This window comes from Chiloscyllium plagiosum, chromosome 37 (assembly GCF_004010195.1).
Source record: "Chiloscyllium plagiosum isolate BGI_BamShark_2017 chromosome 37, ASM401019v2, whole genome shotgun sequence".
NCBI classification, from domain to species: domain Eukaryota; kingdom Metazoa; phylum Chordata; class Chondrichthyes; order Orectolobiformes; family Hemiscylliidae; genus Chiloscyllium; species Chiloscyllium plagiosum.
The window spans coordinates 2,949,162-2,971,482 of NC_057746.1; the positions used below are offsets into that span (position 1 = coordinate 2,949,162).

Below are 22,321 nucleotides of genomic sequence, written 5' to 3' on the forward strand. Positions count from 1 at the left end.
TCTTTTCCCTGGGGTCGGGGAGTCCGGAACTAGAGGGCATAGGTTTAGGGTGAAAGGGGAAAGATATAAAAGAGACCTAAGGGGCAACTTATTCACGCAGAGGGTGGTATGTGTATGGAATGAGCTGCCAGAGGATGTGGTGGAGGCTGGTACAATTGCAACATTTAAGAGGCATTTGGATGGGTATATGAAGAGGAAGGGTTTGGAGGGATATGGGCTGGATGCCGGCAGGTGGGACTAGGTTGGGTTGGGATATCTGGTCGGCATGGACAGGTTGGACCGAAGGGTCTGTTTCCATGCTGTACATCTCTATGACTCTAAGTCTGATGTGGAATGTGTAGAGATGCAAATTGTGGCTAAATTAGCACTCTTGTCTAAGTTAGAAGATTATAAGTACAAGATTTGCTCCAGACGTTTGACCACTGTGGTTGACACTCCATTGCAATACACAGTGATGCACCGTAAGAGCTACGATCTTTCAAGTCAGTTAAACCAAGGCCTCATCCATCCTCTCAGGTGAATGTTAAAGATCGCATGACACTATGTCATAGAAGAAGAGGGGATTTATCCATATGGGCCAATTTAGATCCCACAACCAAATGCAGAAAAATAAAATAAAATTGGTGGTGTGTTGAATATTAGGAGAATAGCATCACGTTACAATAAGATACAGATAAGTGGCAAATGAAATTCAGTCTGGATAAATGTGAGGTAAAGCACTTTTTACAAGGCAAGGGAAGACATGATGACTCCGGGAACCACTGAAGATCATAGGAATCTTGATGTGCATGTACACCGATCCCTTAAGGTATCAGGACAGGTATACAAAATGGTTAGGAAGGTATATGGTATACATGCCTTTTTTAGCTGAGGCATAGAGTTTAAGAACAGGAAGGTTATGCTAGAACTGCACACAAAGTTGTTTAGGCCCAGCTAGAATCTTGTGCATAGTCTGAAATCCACATTACAGGAGAGATGTGATTGCACTGGTGAGGATGGCTGCAGAAGTGATTACCAGGATGTTCACTGGGCTAGAGAGTTTCAGTTTTGAAGACTGTTTGGACAGACTGAGTTTGTTTCCTTGGAGCAGAGGAACCTGAGTGGGCACATGATTGAGATGCATAAATTATGAGGCGCATAGACAGGGAAAACTTTTTTTTCCGTTGATTGAAGGATCAATAACTAGGGGAATAGATTTATTGTAAGGGAGCAGGAAGTTTAGAGGGGATGTGAGGGAAGATTTCTTTTCACCCAGGGGGTGATGGGAATCTGGAACACACTGCCTGTAAGGGTGGTAGAGGCAGAACCTCTTATCAGATTAGATTGCTGACAGTGTGGAAACATGCCCTTCGGCCCAACAAGCCCATACCAACCCTCTGAAGAGTAACCCAACCAGACCCATATCCCTCTGACTAATGCACCTAACACTATGGTCAATTTAGAATGGCCAATTCACCTGGCCGGCACATCTTTGGACTGTGGGAGGAAACCGTTAGCACCCGGAGAAAACCTATGCAAACACGGAGAGAATGTGCAAACTCCACACAGACAGTTGCCCAAGGCTGGAATTGAACCTGGGTCCTTGGTGCTGTGAGGCAGCAGTGCTAACCACTGAGCCACCGTGCCACCCAACATTAAATAAGTATGTAGATACTTGTGATGCAAAGGCATACAAGGCTATGGGCCAAATGCTGAAAACGGGATTAGATGAGTTTGGTGAATCATAGAATCCTTCCAATGCAGATAGAGGCCATTCAGCCCATTTAGTCTGCACCTATCCTCCAAAGACCATTCCACACAGAGCCAGCCCTACGCCCCACACCCTATCCCCATAGTCTGTTCTACTATAATGCAGTAGTTGTTTCCTCAAGCGACCTTGTGTTACAGAAAATTGTGCAATAGAAATAATGGGGGCGATGGGAAAAACAGGGTTAGGAGCAAACCACCAAGAATATCAGTAAAAATTGAAACAAAAATAATAGTTAGCCTAACACAAACAATAGCATAATCTAAATAAATGTTAAAATCATATATTTTAATGAAATAATATAATAAATTTAACACTTTAATGGGTTTCTAAGTTTGCTGAGTTACAGTACTGTGTTAAGAGGATCATCTGAGGATCATCATCAGCATTATCATTACTTTCGGTGCAGTTCTGGGTGTAGTGTTGTGACAAAAGAAAATATTTAGTCCACAAATGGACGCCTGTGGTTCATTGCCCTCAGAATGTTTCTTGGGGGTTGGCTTTAAAAAAGCATCTGGTTCTTTCTTCTTTCATGAAGAAGCTGTTCATAGGGTGCCAGGTAACTCTTAATGCCACGAACTGCTATCCTGCTGCTTTCTGCCATGTAATCATTTTCTTCGAAGAGCTGCATCTGCTTCTCAGTTTTCCTCAGGGTGGAAAGCAAAAGAGAAGTGAAAGTTCTCAAGGTGCTGCATCCTGGATTTCAACTCAAGCTTCAATTTCCCCTGCAGCAACAAGTTGTTGTAGCTCAGTCTCCACTTTTTCAAATCCAATTTGCTTTGCAAGAGCGACACAATGTTCTTTGATTTCTGGAAGCTCCTCTGACAGCTCAACGCCTTTAAAATCATGAAGAAAATCTGGGAGAAGCTTCTGCCAAACTATATGCAAGCAGGTATAGACAGGATAGAGGGAGTGAATCCTTAGAAGAGTACAAAGGCAGTGGGAGTATACTTAAAAGGGAGATCAGGAGGGCAAAAAGGGGACATGAGATAACTTTGGCAAATAGAATTAAGGAGAATCCAAAGGGTTTTTACAAATATATTAAGGACAAAAGGGTAACTAGGGAGACAATAGGGCCCCTCAAAGATCAGCAAGGGGGCCTTTGTGTGGAGCCACAGAAAATAGGAGAGATACTAAATGAGTATTTTGCATCAGCATTTACTGTGGAAAAGGATACGGAAGATATAGACTGTAGGGAAATAGATGGCGACACCTTGAAAAATATCCAGATTACAGAGGAGGATGTGATGGATATCTTGAAACGCATAAAGGTGGGTAAATCCCCAGGACCTGATCAGGTGTAGCCTCAAACTCTGCAGGAAGCTAGGGAAGTGATTGCTGGGCCCCTTGCTGAAATATTTGTATCATCGATAGTCACAGGTAAGGTGCCGGAAGACTGAGGTTGCCTAACGTGGTGCCACTGTTTAAGAAAGGTGGTAAGGACAAGCCAAGGAACTATAGACCAGTTGGCCTGGCGTCGGTGGTGGGCATGTTGTTGGAGGGAATCCTGAGGGACAGGATGTACATGTATTTGGAAAAGCAAGGATTGATTAGGACTAGTCAACATGGCTTTGTGCGTGGGAAATCATGTCTCACAAACTTGATTGAGTCTTTTGAAGAAGTAACAAAGAGGATTGATGAGGGCAGAGCAGTAGATGTGATCTATATGGATTTTCAGTAAGGCGTTCGACAAGGTTCCTCATGGGAGATTGATTAGCAAGGTTAGATCTCATGGAGTAAAGGGAGAACTAGCCATTTGGATAGAGAACTGGCTGAAAGGTAGAAGACAGAAGGTGGTGGTGGAGGGTTGTTTTTCAGACTAGAGGCCTGTGACCAGTGGAGTGCCACAAGGATTGGTGCTTGGTCCAGTATTTTTCATCATTTATACAAATGATTTGGATGTGAGCATAAGATGGATGGTTAGTAAGTTTGCAGATGACACCAAAATTAGAGGTGTAGTGGACAGCGAAGAAGGTTACCTCAGACCACAACGGGATCTTGATGAGATGGGCCAATGGGCTGAGAAGTGGCAGATGGAGTTTAATTCAGATAAATGCGAGGTGCTGCATTTTGGGAAAGCAAATCTTAGCAGGACTTATACACTTAATGGTGAGAGAATGTTGCTGAACAAAGAGATCTTGGAGTGCAGATTCATAGCTCCTTGAAAGTGGAGTCACAAGCAGATAGGATAGTGAAGAAGGCATTTTGTATGCTTTCCTTTATTGGTCAGAGTACTGAGTACCGGAGTTGGGAGGTCATGTTGCAGCTGTACAGGACATAGGTTAGACCACTGTTGAAATATTGCGTGCAACTCTGATCACCTTCCTATCGGAAAGATGTTGTGGAACTTGAAAGGGCTCAGAAAAGATTTACAAGGATGTTGCCAGGATTGAAGGATTTGAGCTACAGGGAGAAGCTGAACAGGTTGGGGCTGTTTTCCCTGGAGTATCGTAGAGTGAGGGGTGACCTTATAGAGGTTTACAAAATTATGAGGGGCATGGATAGGATAAATAGACAAAGTCTCTTCCCTGGGGTGGGGAAGTCCAGAACTAGAGGGCATAGGTTTAGGGTGAGAGGGGAAAGATATTAAAGTGACCTAAGGGGCAACTTATTCACGCAGAGGGTGGTACGCGTATGAAATGAGCTACCAGAGGAAGTGGTGGAGGCTAGTATAATTGCAACATTTAAAAGGCATTTGGATCTGTATATGACTAGGAAGGATTTTGAGGGATATGGGCAGGGTGCTGGCAGGTGGGACTAGATTGGGTTGGATATCTGGTCAGCATGAACGGGTTGGACCGAAGGGTCTGTTTCCGTGCTGTACATCTCTATGACTCTATGACTCTCATCCTTACTGACTTCACCCCAGACCTCCACAATGATGTCAATGGCATTCTTAATGTTAAAGTTCTTCCAAAATTGAAGAACACTCTCCTCATTATCCCCTTCAGTAGCTGCAATCAGTTTCCTGATTGTGTGCCTTAAATAAGAAGGTATAAATCCTGCTATTGCTCTTTCTTATACGCTCACACATACACTCCCACACGCACCCTCTCACAGACTTATACCCCTTTACACTCACACACTCTATCACAGACACTCATAATCACCCCACCACCAATACCCACCCACATGCACACACACACACACACATATATAAGTTTGTGGGGTGAATTTGTACTTGCAGAGTTATTTTATTTTGCTCTAAAACTGTATGAATCCATGTAAGATTCTGTAAATCCCTTTTTTAGATTAGAATCAGTCTGAACATTGTGGCACAGATAGTCTCACACAGGGAACCTCACACCTTAAATGTATTTTTTTTTCTTTTTTTTGATGGCTGACCTCCTGCTCTTTTTTTTCTTTTACAGGATGGCTGTCCTCCTGCTCTTTGTTTTTACACCCCCACACTACCGCCTAACTGCGGTAGTGCTTATTTTTACTCCAGCACCCATGTTGTGTGTGTGCAGGTGTGAGACACAGTGAAAGACACAAGGTGCACAAATCTTTATTCAAATTTCCACCACCAGGAAGAAAGGAAAACCTTAAATGTATTATCTGGGCCGATATGACACCAATTGTTAAAGTTCATGTGAGAATGTAACTTTAAAAAAGTTCTGCGATTTACATATGAAAGAACTGAACCCAACATGTTCATTCCAAAAGATGAGAGACTTAACAAACAATCCAGTTTTTCAATATATAATTTCAGTTACATCACACTGTGAACTTTTGCTCTAAATTCTATGTCTTACGATCCTGTACTCCACAACCACCTGATGAAGTTGGATGATGTATACCCCAGTCCAACACCATCTCCAAATCAGAAATATTTGAATTGATTGTGAGAGACGTCAATCAGAGAGCCCACCCTCTCTGCCCATTGTCTCCTCTTCCTCTTCCAGAGCTGGTTCACTTCCTATAGGGACTGAAAACCAAGTGAGGAGATGGTGAGTGAAGGAGCAGCTTTTATACAAATTGTATCCCATAATATCCACACCAATCTTCAGGCAGTCTGATTATCCTGTGGGCAGTCAGGGGTGGAAATGTCCCTTATGCTGTGTGAGAAGATCCAGCTGAGAGAGCTGTTTACTTGTTTTGTGCTGAATTGTTTGACTGGAGCTGTGTGTTGGATATTGAGTGTGTTTATTGGAAGCATTTCCCTCTGATTTCCAGGCTAAGTTTTGATGATGGCTCATTCCTGAATATGAGAAGGTGAGGTGTCATTATCTGGGAGGTGCAGAGTGTCTGAGAATTCTTACTGATTAAAGAAATAGAAACAGGAGTAGGCTTTCGGCCCCGACAACCTGCTTTACTATTCAGTAGTATCACAGCTGATCTAGCATTCATCGTGTCTATTTTCCTCCAGTTTCCCCATTACCCTTCACTTCCCTTATGATCAAGAATCTTTATATCTCAGCCTTGAATATATAAGGACACTGCCCCAAGAGCAGGGAGTTTCAAAGCCTGTGAACATGCCGAGGGAAGAAATTCCTTCTTATAATATTCTTAAATTGGAGCCCCTTTATTCTGAGACTATTCCTTCTGGTCCTAGATTCTCCTGTGAGGCAAAACATTCTCTCAGAATTTACCTTGTCAAGCTCCGGAAGCATCCTCTTTCACCTGTTATTCTTTCAAACTCCAGTGAGTAGAGTCCAAAGTTGTTTAGTGTTTGCTCATAACTCATTCCCTCCATACACATCCTTGTGAACCTTTGCTGAATTGTCTCCAATGAAATTATATCTTTGCTTAAATTAGGGGAACAAAACTCACAGCACACCAGATGTGGTCTCACCAGCACCTTGTACAATTACAGTAAGACGTCTCTATTTTTATACACCAACCTCCTTGAAAGGGCTAACATTCTATTAGCCTTCCTGATTACCTGTTGCACACAGAATAGAATGATCGAATCCCGACAATATGGAAGCAGGCTATCGACCCATCAAGTCCACACAGATACTCCGAACAACATCCGACCCAGACCCACCCTATCCCTGTAACCTCACACTTCCCATACATGTGTGCTGGCTTTCTGTGTTTTGTCATGAGTACCCTCAAATTTGTTTGTATTGCAGCTTTCTGCAGTTTTTCTCCATTTAAATAATATTCTGTTCTTTTGTTCTCCCTTCCAAAATGAACAACTTTACATTTTCCCACATTAAATTGTATTTGCCAACCTTTTGCCCATTTACTTAACCTATCAATATCTCTCTGTGAACTGTTTGTATCCCTCCCTCAACCTGCCTTTCTATCTATATTTGTATAATCTGCAAATTTGGTTACAGTATATTCACTTGATTCTTCCAAGTTATATATTGTAAACAGTTGTGATTCTAGCACTGATCCCTGTGGATCCCCACTGGTCATAAGAATATAAGAACCAGGAGTAGGCCATCCACCCTTCAAGCCTGCTCTGCCATTCAATGTGATCATGGCTGATCTTTTCATGGACTCAGACCGACTTACACGTGCTCTCACCATAACCCTTAATTCCTTTATTTTTCAAAAAAATATTTACTGTAACTTTAAAAACATTTACTGAAGTAGTCTCAACTACTTCCCTGGGCAAGGAATTCCATAGCTTAACTACCTTCTGTGTGAAGACGTTCCTGCTCAATTCAGACCTAAATCTGCTCCTTCTAATCTTGAGGCTCTGCCCTCTTGTCCTAGCTTCACCTGCCAGTGGAAACATCCTCTCTACCTCTATCTTATCCATTCCAATCATGATTTTATATGTTTCTATAAGATCCCCCCCCCCAATCTTTTTGAATTCCAATAAATATAATCCCAATCTACTCAGTCTCTCCTCATAAGCCAACCTCCTCAACTCAGTAATCAAACTAGTGAACCTCCCCTGCACCCCCTCCAGTGTCTGTACATCCTTTCTCAAGTAAGGAGACCAAAACTGCACACAGTACTCCAGGTGTGGCCTCAACAACACTTTGCACAGCTGCAACATTATATCTCTGTTTTTAAACTCAACCCCTTTAGCAATGAAGGACAACATTCCATTTGCCTTCCTAATCACTTGTTGTACCTGCAGACCAACCTTCTTTGATTCATGCACAAGGACACCCAGGTCCCTCTGCATAGCAACATGCTGCAACCTTTTACCATTCATGTAATAATCTTTTTACTGTTACCCCTACCAAAATGTATGACTTCACATTTATTAACATTGTATTCCATCTGCCAGACCTTTGCCCACTCACTCAATGTATCTGTGTTCCTCTGCAAAGAATCACAATCATCTGCACACTTTGCTCTGCCACTCATCTTCATGTCATCTGCAAATTTTGACACCATACACGTGGTCCCCCAACTCCAAATCATCTGTATAAATTGTGATCCCGATCCTGAAGCACACCACTAGTCACTGATTGCCAGCCAGAATAGCACTCTTTTATCCCCACTCTTTGCTTCCTGTTAGTCAATCAATCCTCCATCCATGCTAATACTCTACCCCAACACCATGCATCCTTATCTCATGAAGCAGCCTCTTGTGCAGCACCTTGTCAAAGGCCTTTTGGAAATCTGAGTACACCACATCCCTGTTGTCCACCTTGCTCAAAATGTCTTCATGGAATTCCAAAAGATTTGTCAAGCATGACCTGCCCTTCATGAACTCATGCTATTTCTTCTCTGATACCAGACTCAAGTATCTTCTCTACTACAGAGGTTAAGCTCACTGGTCTATAATTCCCCATATTTTGTCTACCTCCCTTTTTAAACAGTGGCATCACATTAGCTGTTTTCCAATCTGTAGCTCTCTCTAGCTCACATTGACTTTCCTCTTATTATGAACTTTGGAGAGTTTGTTTGCTCTGCCACATCAGAAGGAAGTTCAGAGTCAACTCTATCATGTGGGATGAGAGTTATATGGAGATAAAACCAGACAGTTGTAGCAGCTTCCCTTCCCTGAAGGACATTACTTGTGTTTTTTGGGCATTCTGAAAATTTCCTTCATTTTACTTTGATTCTGTTCCACAAATTCCAAAGTTAATTAAATTCACCTTCACAACACAGAATGGTTGAGGTGAAGAGGAGAGACATCTTTAAATGAAACTAGATAAGCTCACGAGGGAGAAAGGAACAGAAGGTTCTGTTGATAGGGTAAGATACAGGAGAGTGAGAAGATACTTGTGTCAACTATAAACATCAAAATGAAACAAATAGGCCAAATTATCACTGTAACGCTATCTACGTACCTTTCTGGGATTGGAGTTGAACTCACAATCTCTGAATTGTTAATCCAGCATCATAGAAATTCATTGGCTTTGCCTGGTGACACATTTATTGAAATGTCTTTGAATGCCTCCTTCCAAGGTTTTACCTGAAGGCCTCGGGTTACATTTGACAGTTTTGCCCAGTGCCTTAGCTGATAGCTGAAATTGGGATGTGCAATCAGAAAGAGTACGGTGCATCTAACTTCCCAGGATAAGCCAGAACCTTTTAATCAGATACACTGAAGTGTTAGATTCCTGAGGATCTGACACATTCTGTTCAGTGGGTTTTCTTCAAGTTGTTTTTGAAAACAAGGGAGATGTTTCATTCCTCTTGTATGTTGGTTATATTATATACTCTAACAGTAAACTGGTCTTCACCAGCAAGACTAGAATTCATTGTGAATTGAGAAAACATCTTACACTCCTGACCGTCTTTTCCATTGCCCTCACAGTACCTAGGAAGATAGGGGACTGAATGGAGAAAATAAAGTAGTCACATTGTTTGCTCTTGGTCACTATCAGTGTTCCTGACAGAATCAGAGGGTGTGTGACAGTCAAATGCGGAAAAAGAAAGCATTGTGTCTCCCCCACCCCCCTCCATCCAAAGCACACACAACGAGGGAATAACAGACTGGCACTCACTGTGGAACAGTCTCTAACTGAGGAATCAGCCCCTGCAGCAAGGAGGGAGAGGGAGTTAAAGGAAATCATGTTTTCATTTCCTGTTTTACAGAAGGATTGTACTGTACTAGGAAGTACAGAAGGATAGATTCCACAGATATATCCTGACCGTGACTCAAAGAACAACTGCACAACTGTGGGAAGACATCCAGTCCCTTCACAGCATTGCTCAACACAGAGAAGGTTCAGCAGTGAAACCATCCTCTGGAAATTGATCAGGCCAGGGGAGCTTTGACATATCATCAGATCTGAAACTGGTCAGTGGTGTGGAGCCTTCCATCAGAAGCAACCTTTCTGAAGAGATGGGACTGAGGAGAAGTGATGAGACTCAGGATGAGACTGAGAAGAAGTGTGAGTGGACTCCAATTTGGTGAGAGCTTCAATCATTCATTGAGCCACATGAACTAGTGATTCATTCTGGAAGTGAGAGATTGCTCAAATACCAGGGATCTGAAGAGTCCCGGAGCGTGATATGATCTCTTTACGTACAAAGTACTTTTGTTGTATAAATGTTAACAAAAGAACAGCTACATGGAAAAGAAACCATTCATATGTGAGATGTGTAACAAATCTTTCTCAGACTCATCGAACCTACGCACACACCATCGCACTCACACAGGGGAGAAACCATTCCAGTGTGAGGTGTGCAGCAAGTCATTCTCAGTGTTTTCAAACCTCCATAGACACCAACGTATTCACACAGGGGAGAAACCTTTCAGATGTGACGAGTGTAACAAATCATTCTCACAGTCAGAGAGCCTCCTCAGACACCAACGCATCCACACAGGGGAGAAGCATTTCACATGCAAAGTGTGTGACAAATCATTCTCACAGTCAGTAAGCCTCCACACACACCAGCATATTCACACGGGAGAGAAACCATTCCGGTGTGAGGTGTGTGACAAATCATTCTCAAGGTCATCAGAACTCTTGCTCCATCAAAGGATCCATACGGGGGAAAAACCATTTACATGTGAAGTGTGCAAGAAATCATTCTCAAGATTATCAATCCTCCATGTCCATCAGAGGATTCACTCAGGCGAAAAACTGTTCAAGTGTCAGACTTGCGACAAAGCATTCTTCCAGTCATCTGCCCTCCTCGTGCACCAACATATACACACAGGGGAGAAACCATTCACATGTGAAGTGTGTGAGAAATCATTCCAAAATTCATCAAACCTCCATGTACATCAACGCATTCACACAGGGGAGAAACCATTCACATGTGACGTGTGCGACAAATCGTTCCCAGATTCATCAAACCTCCGCAAACATGAACGCATTCACACAGGAGAGAAACCATTCAGGTGTGAGATGTGTGACAAGGCTTTCACACAGACTGTGCATTTGTTGGTCCATCAACGCACTCATGCAATGGAAAAACCATAAAGCTGTTGAGTTCTATAACAAACATTTCACACAATTTTTGGAACTCCTGGAACATCAACAAACTCACATGGGGACTACCCAGCCAGGTTCTTGCCCAATCAGTCCTCAGAGTGTGAACCTGTATACAGTGTCACTGTGCAGGATGTTCAGTGGGAGTGGGACACAGAACAAGAAGCAGCTTTCACTCCCATCAAACAACTAGTGATGACATCACCAGTGCTGAGGGATTGTGAGAAAGTGAGGACTGTAGATGCTGGAGATCAGAATGTGGTGCTAGAAAAACACAGCCAGTCAGGCAGCATCCGAGGAGCACAAGACTCGACGTTTCGAGCATAAGCTCTTCATCAGAAATGAGCGACTATGATGTCAACAATGGAGTCACCCTGCAACGTGATGCCAGTGAAAGAGGACTTGGAGTAACTCCTGCTATCCTGTATAGTGAAAGTGAAGATTAATGTGAAAACATGTTCAATTCATCTGCCAGCTCCTTATTTTAGTAATTATCTATACTCAAATTCTATAGTATCAACACTCTCTTTGTTATTTTATTTTCCTTTTGAGATACTAATGAAAACTTGTGCTGTTTGTTTTTATATTTCTCACTGGCTTTCTCTCAATGTAATTTTCCTCTTTTTTGTTATTCTTTCTGTTTTTATAATCAGTCCAGTCTTGTGACTTGTCATCTGTTTTTGCATAAATGTATGTTTTTTTCTTTAAGTCTGAAGCTATTTCTGCTTTTTCTAGTTAACTGTGGATACTAGATACATCCCTTGGAATTTTTCCTACTCACTGGAATATATCTATTCTGTAAATTGCAAAATATCCCCTTAAGTACTGCATCTCTATTAACCTATCCTTTAACGTGATTTGCCAATTCACTTTATCCAGTTCTACTTTTGTGCTGTCATAATTGATCTTATTTAAAGTTTTAAATATGGTCTTATTCCTGTCTTCCCAAAACTGAATATAAAATTCAATCATACTACGATCGCTGATGCATAATAATCTTCACGAGAAGATTATTAATTAATTCTATCTTATTGTGCAATACTAGGTCTAGCTGGTCAGCTCCAAAACATGGTATTCTAAGAAAATATCCAAAAACATTCTCTCAACTCCTCATCCATTTACATTTATACACCTGATATTTTCTCATGATTATAACCCTTCCAGACAAGCTACCATTATTTATTTTTTTTCTGCTTCACTCTGTTGTGATTGCTGTAGAGGACCTGTACATCATTCCAACAGATGATTTATTGCCTTTATCGTTTCTCATTTCCAGCCAAACCATTTCCACATATTGTGCTAATATCATAATTAATTATCAGAGTTTTCCTAGTTTCCTGTCCTTCCAAAGTATCCTGTACCTTTCAATATTCAGGTCCCAATCCATGTCATCCTGTAGTTATGTCTCTGTAAAGGCTACAAATCTGACTTGCTTATTTCTATTTTTGCTGTCAGTCCATCTTTGTTTTGGCCATTCAAACAAAGACTTTAATTATATATTTTTAAAATGTAAGCATTTATATATTTTATTAACCTTTCCACCAGTTGCAATACCACGATGAACCCTAGGAATAGAATAAATCTTAATTACTTACCGGATTCTCAGCAAATAGTGAGGCTGAAAAGTTTAGAAAAATCAAAAGCAACAGAATACATCATCTCCTTTCTCCCCTTTCTCAAGTGTCCAATCATTCTAAATTGACAAGGTCATTTGCTTCTGATACAACAGGCCCAGTTACAGAGGAACCAATTTGAGCTTCTTTGCTAATGAAGCCCAACTACTCTTCCAAATGGAAAACTTTGCTTACATTAAGAATGAAACAGGAATAGATCATTTGGCATTTTGAGCCTGATCTGCCATTCAATATGATCATGGTTGATTAACTAATTTAATACCCTCTCCCCACTTTCACCTAAGACCCTTTGATTCCTTTCGCACTAAAAATTATACGTAACTTCTACTTAAAAACATTCAATGTGGTGGCTTCAATCGCTTTCTGTGGCAGAGAATACCACTCTCTGGATGAAGAAATTTCTCCTCATGTCAGTCCTAAATAATCAACCTTGTATCCTTAGACTGTGACCCCTGGCTCTGGATTCCCCAGTCATCAGGAACATCTTTTCTGCGTTAACAGTTAGTCCTGTTAGAATTTTATAGGTTTCAATGAGATCCTCCCTCATTCTTCGAAACTCCAGTGATTATAATCCTCACTGGTCCTGTCTCTCTTCATATGTCCTCCCAGGTATGAAGGCTGGTGAACCTTCGTTGCAATGCCTCCATAACCAGAATATTCCTCCTCACACAGGGAGACCAAAACTGCACACAGTACTCCAGAGGTGGTCTCACCAAGTACTTCCACAATTGTAGCAAGACATTCCTGCTCCTGAACTCAAATCCCTCATTATAAAGCCCAGCACACAATGCTTACTTTCAGTGACTGGTGTACAAAGACACACAGATCATGTTGCACCTCTCCCTTTCTGAATCAGTTGCCAACCAAATAATCTGCCTTCTTGGTTTTGCTACCAAAATGGATAACCTCACACTTATCTACGTTACACTTAATGTGCCATACATTTGCTCACTCACTAAAGTTGTCCAAATCACACTGAAGCACCTCTGCATCTTCCTCATACTTCACCATCATACCCAGCTTAGTGTCATGTGCAAACATGAAAATATTACATTTAGTTCATTTAGGTCATTAATGTATATTGTGAATAGCTGGGGTCCAAGCACTGATCCTTGCAGAACCTCAATAGTGGAGAAAGTGAGGACTGCAGATGCTGGAGATCAGAGCTGAAAATGTGTTGCTGGAAAAGCGCAGCAGGTCAGGCAGCATCCAAGGAACAGGAGAATCGACGTTTCGGGCATCAGCCTGAAGATTCCTGGAGAAGGGCTTATGCCCGAAACGTCGATTCTCCTGTTCCTTGGATGCTGCCTGACCTGCTGCGCTTTTCCAGCAACACATTTTCAGCGCAGAACCTTAATAGTCACTGGATGTCAGTCTGAAAATGACCAGTTTATTTCTACTCTTTGTTTCCTGTCTGCCAGCCAGGTCTTTATCCATTTCAGTACACTGACCCAATCCATGCACTTTAAATTTTAAAAGCTAATCTCTTATGTGGGACCTTTCCAAATTTCTTCTGAAAGTCCAATGACATCCAGTAGTTCCTTTGATCAAAGCTATTAGAAGTTATATCCTCAGAAAATTCTAATAGATTTGTTGAGTACGATTTCTCTTTTATAAATTCGTGCTGACTGTCCAATCCTAACACTGTTTATCAAATGTTCTGTTAATACATTTTTCATAATAAATGAAATGGACTACTGCATTTTTCCCACTATTAGATGCCAATGCTTAGAATAGTCTTGAAGTGCAGTGATGTTATCCCTGCCTGTTGGACAGAAGGTCTGCGTTCAGGTTCCACCTGATTTGGAGTTGAATCATAACATGCCTGAAAAGTTTGATTAAAATAACAAAGCTTGTTTCAGGCTGGGAACTTCATAATTTAAACTGAGTGAATTGTAAATGAATACCATAATTAGATTTTAAAATAAATTAAGACTTTCTTTACACACTAACTGCCAACTGGTAAATGGAGGGCAAATGGCAGGGAGTTGGGAATTAGGAAACACTGTCCAAGTCACCTGAGGGAAGAGAGTCTTCCAGGAATGGAAACTGATTGGTCCTTGGACCCACACGATCACTGGATCTCTGCAACCATTGGTCGGTTTGTATGATGGAAATGAGCCCTATCCTGAAGAAGGGCTTATGCCCGAAACGTCGATTCTCCTTCTCCTTGGATGCTGCCTGACCTGCTGCGCTTTTCCAGCAACACATTTTTAAGCCCATATCCTGTGTCACTAAAGTTCAGTAGCATTTCTGACCATCAGAGTTGGGAGCCAGACTAAAGCAGAATACATCATCTCCATTTTAAAGAAACTTCTGTCTGTAATATTCTGAGAAGTTTCCCCTGATACGTATCTGTGTATTAGTAAAGTGAGCCAGCTTTCAGGAGTGGGTATGGGGTAGAATCAGACCCAGCTTAAGTTGGGGATGTGAATTATAGAGAGATCTTCAGATGATGGGTGTTAGACTAATACCATGTTTGTACTATCCTCTGTGGGAGGATTGCTATCCTGAGTATGTTGAGGGAGTGGGGATTGAGTCTCTCCAGAAATGAATTTCCTCGATCCATTACACCTCAATATAAGAACAGTCTGGTAAGCTCATTTTATACTCTTCCAAGATTCATTGCATGTCGTTTTGAAATGTTTTGTTATTTTGTTTGACGAACTGAGTATTATTGCTCCTTGTTGGTTACTGACCTTCTAGTACATTTTATAACTCACAATAAATTCACTGTTCAGCTGAATCCAAACCACTTGATTTGTCAGCATGACATGTTCCTATTCACTAAAACACTCCACATCCAACAGTAAGAGTCCTGCACACAATGCCACTGTGGGCTGGGGTACTTTCCTCATCTTCTTCTCCAATTCCCTTCCCACCCCTTCTGGGTGTATGAAGCAGACAGATACCAACCCTCCAGGGAACCAACCAGGTGGAAGAAGTCAGCAGTTCTGGCAGCAGTTGTGGAGAGAAAGCATAGTTAATGTCGCTGGTTCAGTGACCTTTCTACAGAACTCAGATTTGAACTTCTGAATATTGGGCACCAGTCGCTGTAAATTTTATCAGATAGGGTCTCTTAAGTAGAAATTGGAGCTCAAGTCATCAAATGGTTTGGGGACACCATCTGTTGGTATGTTTCTGAGGAATAAGATAGGGGTCAAGGATAGAGGAGTGTTGTGGGGCTGGAAAAATGAACTATTTCAGGAGATTCTCGAGCTATCACTGTTGAGGCACAAGTGTGCCAAGCATTGCTTGGTCAAAATCCTGCAACTCCTCTATAGCATTATGGATGTCCCACATCATATGGATTACAACAGTTCATGAAGGCTGTTCACCATTGACTTCTCCAAGTCAATTAGGAATGGGAAATAAATGCATTCTCATCCAGCAAACCTCACATCAGCTGAATGAATTCTTCTGAAAACTGGAGGATATTGTGTTTCAGGCATGTCTAAGGTTGCAAAGAATTTGCTCCTCTCTCCACAGATGTTACCTGATCTGAGGATTACCAGCAGTTTCTGAAGATATGTCAGCTTTCCAGCATTCATGGTATTTTGCCTTTGGAGAGGATGAAGGTGCATGCACTTTACAGATATTTTGATAGTTAGTGATTTATGTTCATTTGGACAAATTATTTAGAGGACCAAATGATCTATTTAAAAATTTTGCAAGAGAAAAATTGCAGATCATTCTCTAACAGAGCCACCCTATCCACCTTTTCCTATTTCCTGTCATTCCTAAATATGCAGCACCCTTTCGAAATTCAGGTCAAAATCCATGTCTTCTTCGAGAATCATAGAGTCATAACAGCACAGAAAGACATCTTTCAGACCAACTTGTCCATGCCGACCAAAATTTTCCAAACTAAATTAGTCTCGCTTTCCTGGATTTGCCCTCTCTCCCTCTAATCTTTCCCTTTTGTGTACCAATGTCTTTTAAATGTTGTAACTGTATCTGGAATCAACACTTCCTCTGTGATGCAGTGATGCAAACCACCATTCTATGCACAAACCACCTCTATGTAACAAAGTTTCCCCTCCCACCTTCAAAATATGTCCCTAGCTTTGAACTCCCCTATCTTTCCCATTCATCGAGTCACAGAGTCATAGAGATGTACAGCATGGAAACAGACCCTTCGGTCCAACCCGTCCATGCCGACCAGATATCCCAACCCAATCTAGTCCCACCTGCCAACACCCGGCCCATATTCCTCCAAACCCTTCCTATTCATATACCCATCCAAATGCCTCTTAAATGTTGCAATTGTACCAGCCTCCACCACATCGTCTGGCAGCTCATTCCATACACGTACCACCCTCTGCGTGAAAAAGTTGCCCTTGGGTCTCTTTTATATCTTTCCCCTCTCACCCTAAACCTATGCCCTCTAGTTCTGGACTCCTTGCCCCCAGGGAAAAGACTTTGTCTATTAATCCTATCCATGCCCTTCAAAATTTGTAAACCTCTATAAGGTCACCCCTCATCCTCTGACGCTCCAGGGAAAACAGCCCCAGCCTGTTCAGCCTCTCCCTGTAGCTCAGATCCTCCAACCCTGGCAACATCCTTGTAAATCTTTTCTGAACCCTTTCAAGTTTCACAACATCTTTCCGATAGGAAGGAGACCAGAATTGCACGCAATATTCCAACAGTGGTCTAACCAATGTCCTGTACATGCCGCAACGTGACCCCCCAACTCCTGTCCTCAATACTCTGACCAATAAAGTAAAGCATACCAAACGCCTTCTTCACGATCCTATCTACCTGCGACTCCACTTTCAAGGAGCTATGAACCTGCACTCCAAGGTCTCTTTGTTCAGCAACACTCCCTAGGACCTTACCTTATCTATAGCCTTCATGATGCTATAAACCTCTACAAGGTCACCTCTCAATCTCTTATGCTCCAGTGAAAAAGAGTCCCAGCGTATCCAGCCTCTCCTTATAACTCAAGCCCTCTAGTTCTGGCAACATCCTCGTAAATGTTTTCTGAATCCTCCCCAATTTAATAATATCCTTTCTATAGCAGGGAAATCAGAACTATACACAATACTCCAAAAGTGACCTCAAAAATTCCTTTCAACCTCAACATGAAGTCCCAACCCCCATATACTGAATGTTCAAAGCAATGAAAGGCATTCCTGATGAAGAGTTTATGCTCGAAATGTCAATTCCCCTGCTCCTCGATGCTGCCTGACCGGCTGTGCTTTTCCAGCACCATACTCTTTGGCAATAGGAATACTGGCCCCAGCATGGTACAGGTGGAGACCACCCTATCAGTACCGATCCCACTTTCTCCAGTAGTGCTGCCGGTGCCACACAAAGCAGAATCCACTTTTCCTAAATCGGTCTTTGAGTATTCATCTCTCTATTATGATGTGCCATCTGCCAATATACACGTGGCTCAGATATTAAAGTACAGATTATGACCTTTTGTGTTCTGCTTCTTTATTAGGCAGTGAGCCTCTCATACTGACAATGTCAGCGGTAACTACGTGAGCAATGATAATGGGATCCTTACCTGGGAAAGTAATTGTTTTAAAAATCTTGGTTTGTTGAATCTAATGCACTTGTTGCATTTTATAAAAGCAAATAACCTGAAACTCATTGTAAGTGCTGTTTACACAGCTATTGGTTCAAGCAGCAGGGAAAGCTATGAGTTAAGCTATGTACGAACAGAGCTTTGGCCAGCAACCAATAGCTGATTGGTCTGTGGACTAATGATTAGTTACCAATGACAAAAGCCTCCAGCCTATCAACAACAATATGATTGGCTGTAAGATAGGTGAACAGCTTTTGGGAGAGAATGTTTAGGCAGAAGCAATTGGACATCTGGAAGGAAAGTTGTTTCTGCTCAAGCCTGAACTTCACCAGTTGCAGTAAGCTGTGACTTGTAATTAATACATCAGAGACCTTTATAAGTGTGAACCAGTCACCCAGTGCCTCCTGTAAACAAGTGAAAGTACCTGGAGAAGGAAGATCAAGAAGCAGTGTTCTGATCAGTGAAAGGATTATCTGAGCAAAAGCTGTGGCCAAGGATCACTGAATTGCCTGCCCAAAACACCCATATTTTGTGCGTCCATTTGTATGTGTGTGTAGAGGGGAATTATACGTATGGGTTGCAGTTTTATATTGATGGTTCATAATTGTTTATCTCTAGTGAAAGGATTTATTTCTAATAATCGTAATTTTTGTTAAGTACAGAAACCTGGTCTGTGCTTTCTGTGAAACCTGGGTCTAAAAGATAGGTAGATTTGAGAATCCTGCATACTTACAAAAATCTTGAGATTTTATGATGATCTGAGAATAGTGACACTTCATTTCCACGAGACCGGTAAGACATACTACATAGCATTGACTGATGTGGTCCTTAAATTCATTGCTGATGTTTAGTCAGTATAGTCAGTACAGCACTTTTCTTACTTTTATCAGATTAGACTCATTGACTTGATAACACTTCAATATCTTGTTTCTCATCTCTTTTGGGATTATTGAGATATCGAGCATGGGGAAACATAAAGCATAAGGGAGCTGGACTTACATTGATAAATGCTGAGGGCTCCAGGAATTGGGTTAGTCTGAACATTGTAATCTAGACAACAAACTACAACTAGTGCTAATAAGCAAAGCAAGACCTTTATCAATAGGTGTCAAAAGCAACTTTTACCATTAAAGTGGTAGACAGTAGCTGTGTGATATTTCAGCGTAAACACGTATATGTAAAAGAACACATTGCTTATTGCGGTTTCTGAACATAAAGTAAGTGCTGTTTGTTGAATAATTGGAATCCGCTTGGCCACTCATAAGAGAGTCCTCCCTCTGTGTAAACACTGTTGTACTGTACTGAGATCCTAGCTGGGTTTGATTTTCCACTACAACAGGAATAATAATCCCCCTCCTATTGTATATCTTTGTCTCTGTCCAGTTCTCTCTTAGGGCAACAGATTGTCTCTGGCCATCCGTTCATCACAACCACTTGTTGCATTTGAAGAGTTGCATGTCATTGTATAATTTGATCTGATCCTCTGATCCAGACGCCTTCTGTCCAATTCAATGTCTTTGTTTCATTCTTGACCAGCATAAACTTCCTTCAGAGAAAGGGCAGCTCTCAACAGCATATCGGTGACATACATCTGCTTCCCTTGCTTGTATTTCTTGTGTGAAGACGTTGATGTTTATGGAGGTTTGATGATTCCGAAAATGATTTGTCACATACCTCACATGTGAATGGTTTCTCCCCAGTGTGAATACGATGGTGTGCACAGAGTTTTGATGATGTTGAGAATGACTTGTCACACATCTTACATACGAATGGTTTTTCTCCTGTGTGAATCCTCTGATGGAGCAGAAGTCTTGATGAATCAGGGAATAATTTGTCACACATATTGCACTTGAACAGTTTCTCCCCAGTGTGGATGCGTCGGTGTACACGGAGATTCCCTGACCTTGAAAATAATTTGTTACACACCTCACACTTGAATGGTTTCTCTCCTGTGTGAGTGCGTTTGTGTTCACAGAGACCTGTTGACCGCGAGAATGATTTACCACAAATCTTGCACACAAACGGCTTTTCCCCTGTATGAGTTCGTTGATGACTGTGGAGAGCAGATGACACTGAGAATGATTTCTCACAAATTTTGCATTTGAATGGCCTCTCGCCTGTGTGAATACGTTGGTGTTCAAGAAGGCTTGATGATTGCGAGAATGATTTATCACAAACCTGACATGTGAATGGTTTTTCTCCTGTGTGAAACCTCTGGTGGGTCAAGAGGTGTGAAGATTGAGTGAAAGCTGTCTGACAGACCTGACACCTGAATGGTTTCTCCCCTGTGTGGATCCTCTGGTGTATCAACAGGTGAGTAGACTTCACAAAAGCTTTATCACAAACCTCACACTTGAAGCGTTTTTCTTCCATGAATCTGTCCTTTCCTTAGCAGGTCTACAACAAATCCACTCTATGTGTTCGATGATCTTGTAACCTTGTGGAGTCCCTCACACTCACCTCCCACCCTCACTCTCATCAATCACTCACACCCAAATCTTTAAATTGTTGGTTTTAATTGAAGGTTCCACACCACTAACCAGTTTCAGAACTGATGATATGTCAAAACTCCCCTGTCCTGACCGATTTCCAGATGATGGTTTCACTGCCCAACCTGTTCTGTGTTGAGCAACACTGCAAAGGGACTGGATGTCTTCCCTCAGTTGTGCTTTAGGTGATGGTCAGCATCTATCTGCGGAGTCTATCCTCTCTGTATTCTCTGGTGTAGTACAATGCAATCCTTCTGGAAAACAAGAAAAGGAAACATGATTTTCTCCAACTCCCTCTCCTCCTTTGCTGAAGGAGCTGACTGCTCAGTGACAGACTGTTCCACAGTGATTGCCAGTCTGCTATTCCCCTATGTGGGGGAATCAGATACAAGTTCTTTCTATTTCCTCACTTGACTGTCATACATCCTCTTCCCAGCAGGGACACTGGATATTGACCAGGAGCAGGCAATGAGACTACGTCCTTTTCCTCTGCTCAGATCCCCACCTTCTCAGGCAACATGAGGGCAATGAAAATGATAGTTGGGCCAGGTATAAAACTGGCTCTCAATTCAGTATTAGCTTGTGTTATACTGGTGAAGACTAGTTTACGCTTAGAGTATGTATTGAATATGAAAAAATACTCAGGAGATGTTTTAATTCAATGGCGATTAAGAAATTTTTCCCCTTATTTTTGAAAATTATTTGAAGAAAGTAAACTTGTCAGCAAATACTGAAGAAAATATTGCTTCAGTGTAGCTGATTGAAGCTACACTGGGAAATCAGATACACTGCAAACTCTCAGACCGCACAACCCAAATTCAACTCTCAGCCACAATACTGGACAAATACAGTTCAGGCTTACGGGAAAAGCTAAAGCCTTCAGGTAAAATCTTTAAAAAAGACATTGAAAGACATTACAATAAATGTGTCACCAGGTATGGCAGAAACGGAAATTGGAATGCTGTAACTGGAATACGAAAAAAGTTGTTTACAACCTGGAATAATAGTGTGTATTATTAAGCTTAGTACAATGTAGCTTTTAGGAATTAAAAAAAAGGAAAATTCAAGACTGAATGGCACTAATAATCTTTCAAGTTACGAAAATTCACCTGGCAACAGCTTTCTGATCAGTTGAGCTGCAGTGTTAAAGCTGTCGGCATCAAGGGTAGCAGAGAGTGAAACAATCCAGATTTTGCAGATAGACTGCATCCTTCTCCCTCTCTCTCCTTGTGCAGAAAAAGATAGAAAACCCCAGAAATTTTAAAAGATAGAAATCATACGGGAGAAGACCTCAGTTCACCTGATCAACTGTCAAATTAAAGATGATCATTAGTGTATACACACACAACATTGTCATCATTCTTTGAAGAGGTGACAAGTAGGTTAGACCAGGGAAACCCAGTGGATGTGGTCTATCTAGACTTCCAAAAGGTGCCACACGGGAGGCTGCTGAGCAAGGTGTGGGCCTATGGTGTTCAAGGTGAGCTATTGGTATGGATTGAGGATTGGCTGTCTGACACAAGGCAGAGAGTTGGGATAAAATGTTCTTTTTCGGAATGGCAGCCGGTGACAAGCGGTGTCCCGCAGGGTTCAGTGTTGGGGCCGCA

The 22,321-nt window shown here is 41.7% G+C and overlaps 2 protein-coding genes and 1 pseudogene across 5 annotated transcripts in view; 2 read left to right on the top strand and 1 right to left on the bottom strand.

Moving 5' to 3' along the window:
- Window positions 1-22,321, top strand: part of LOC122541578 (zinc finger protein 271-like) — a 652,600-nt gene that overhangs the window by 241,447 nt on the left and 388,832 nt on the right. The gene's annotated exons all lie outside the window — the stretch shown is intronic.
- The window catches only part of LOC122541201, a 216,012-nt gene continuing 199,357 nt past the window's right edge, over window positions 5,667-22,321 (top strand). The window contains 2 exon segments of the mRNA XM_043677826.1: window positions 5,667-5,697; window positions 9,710-11,045. Of these exon segments, the coding sequence (XP_043533761.1) occupies window positions 10,189-11,045 (857 nt within the window). The 5' untranslated portion in view covers window positions 5,667-5,697; window positions 9,710-10,188.
- LOC122541648 overlaps window positions 18,142-22,321 on the bottom strand; it is a 22,701-nt pseudogene continuing 18,521 nt past the window's right edge.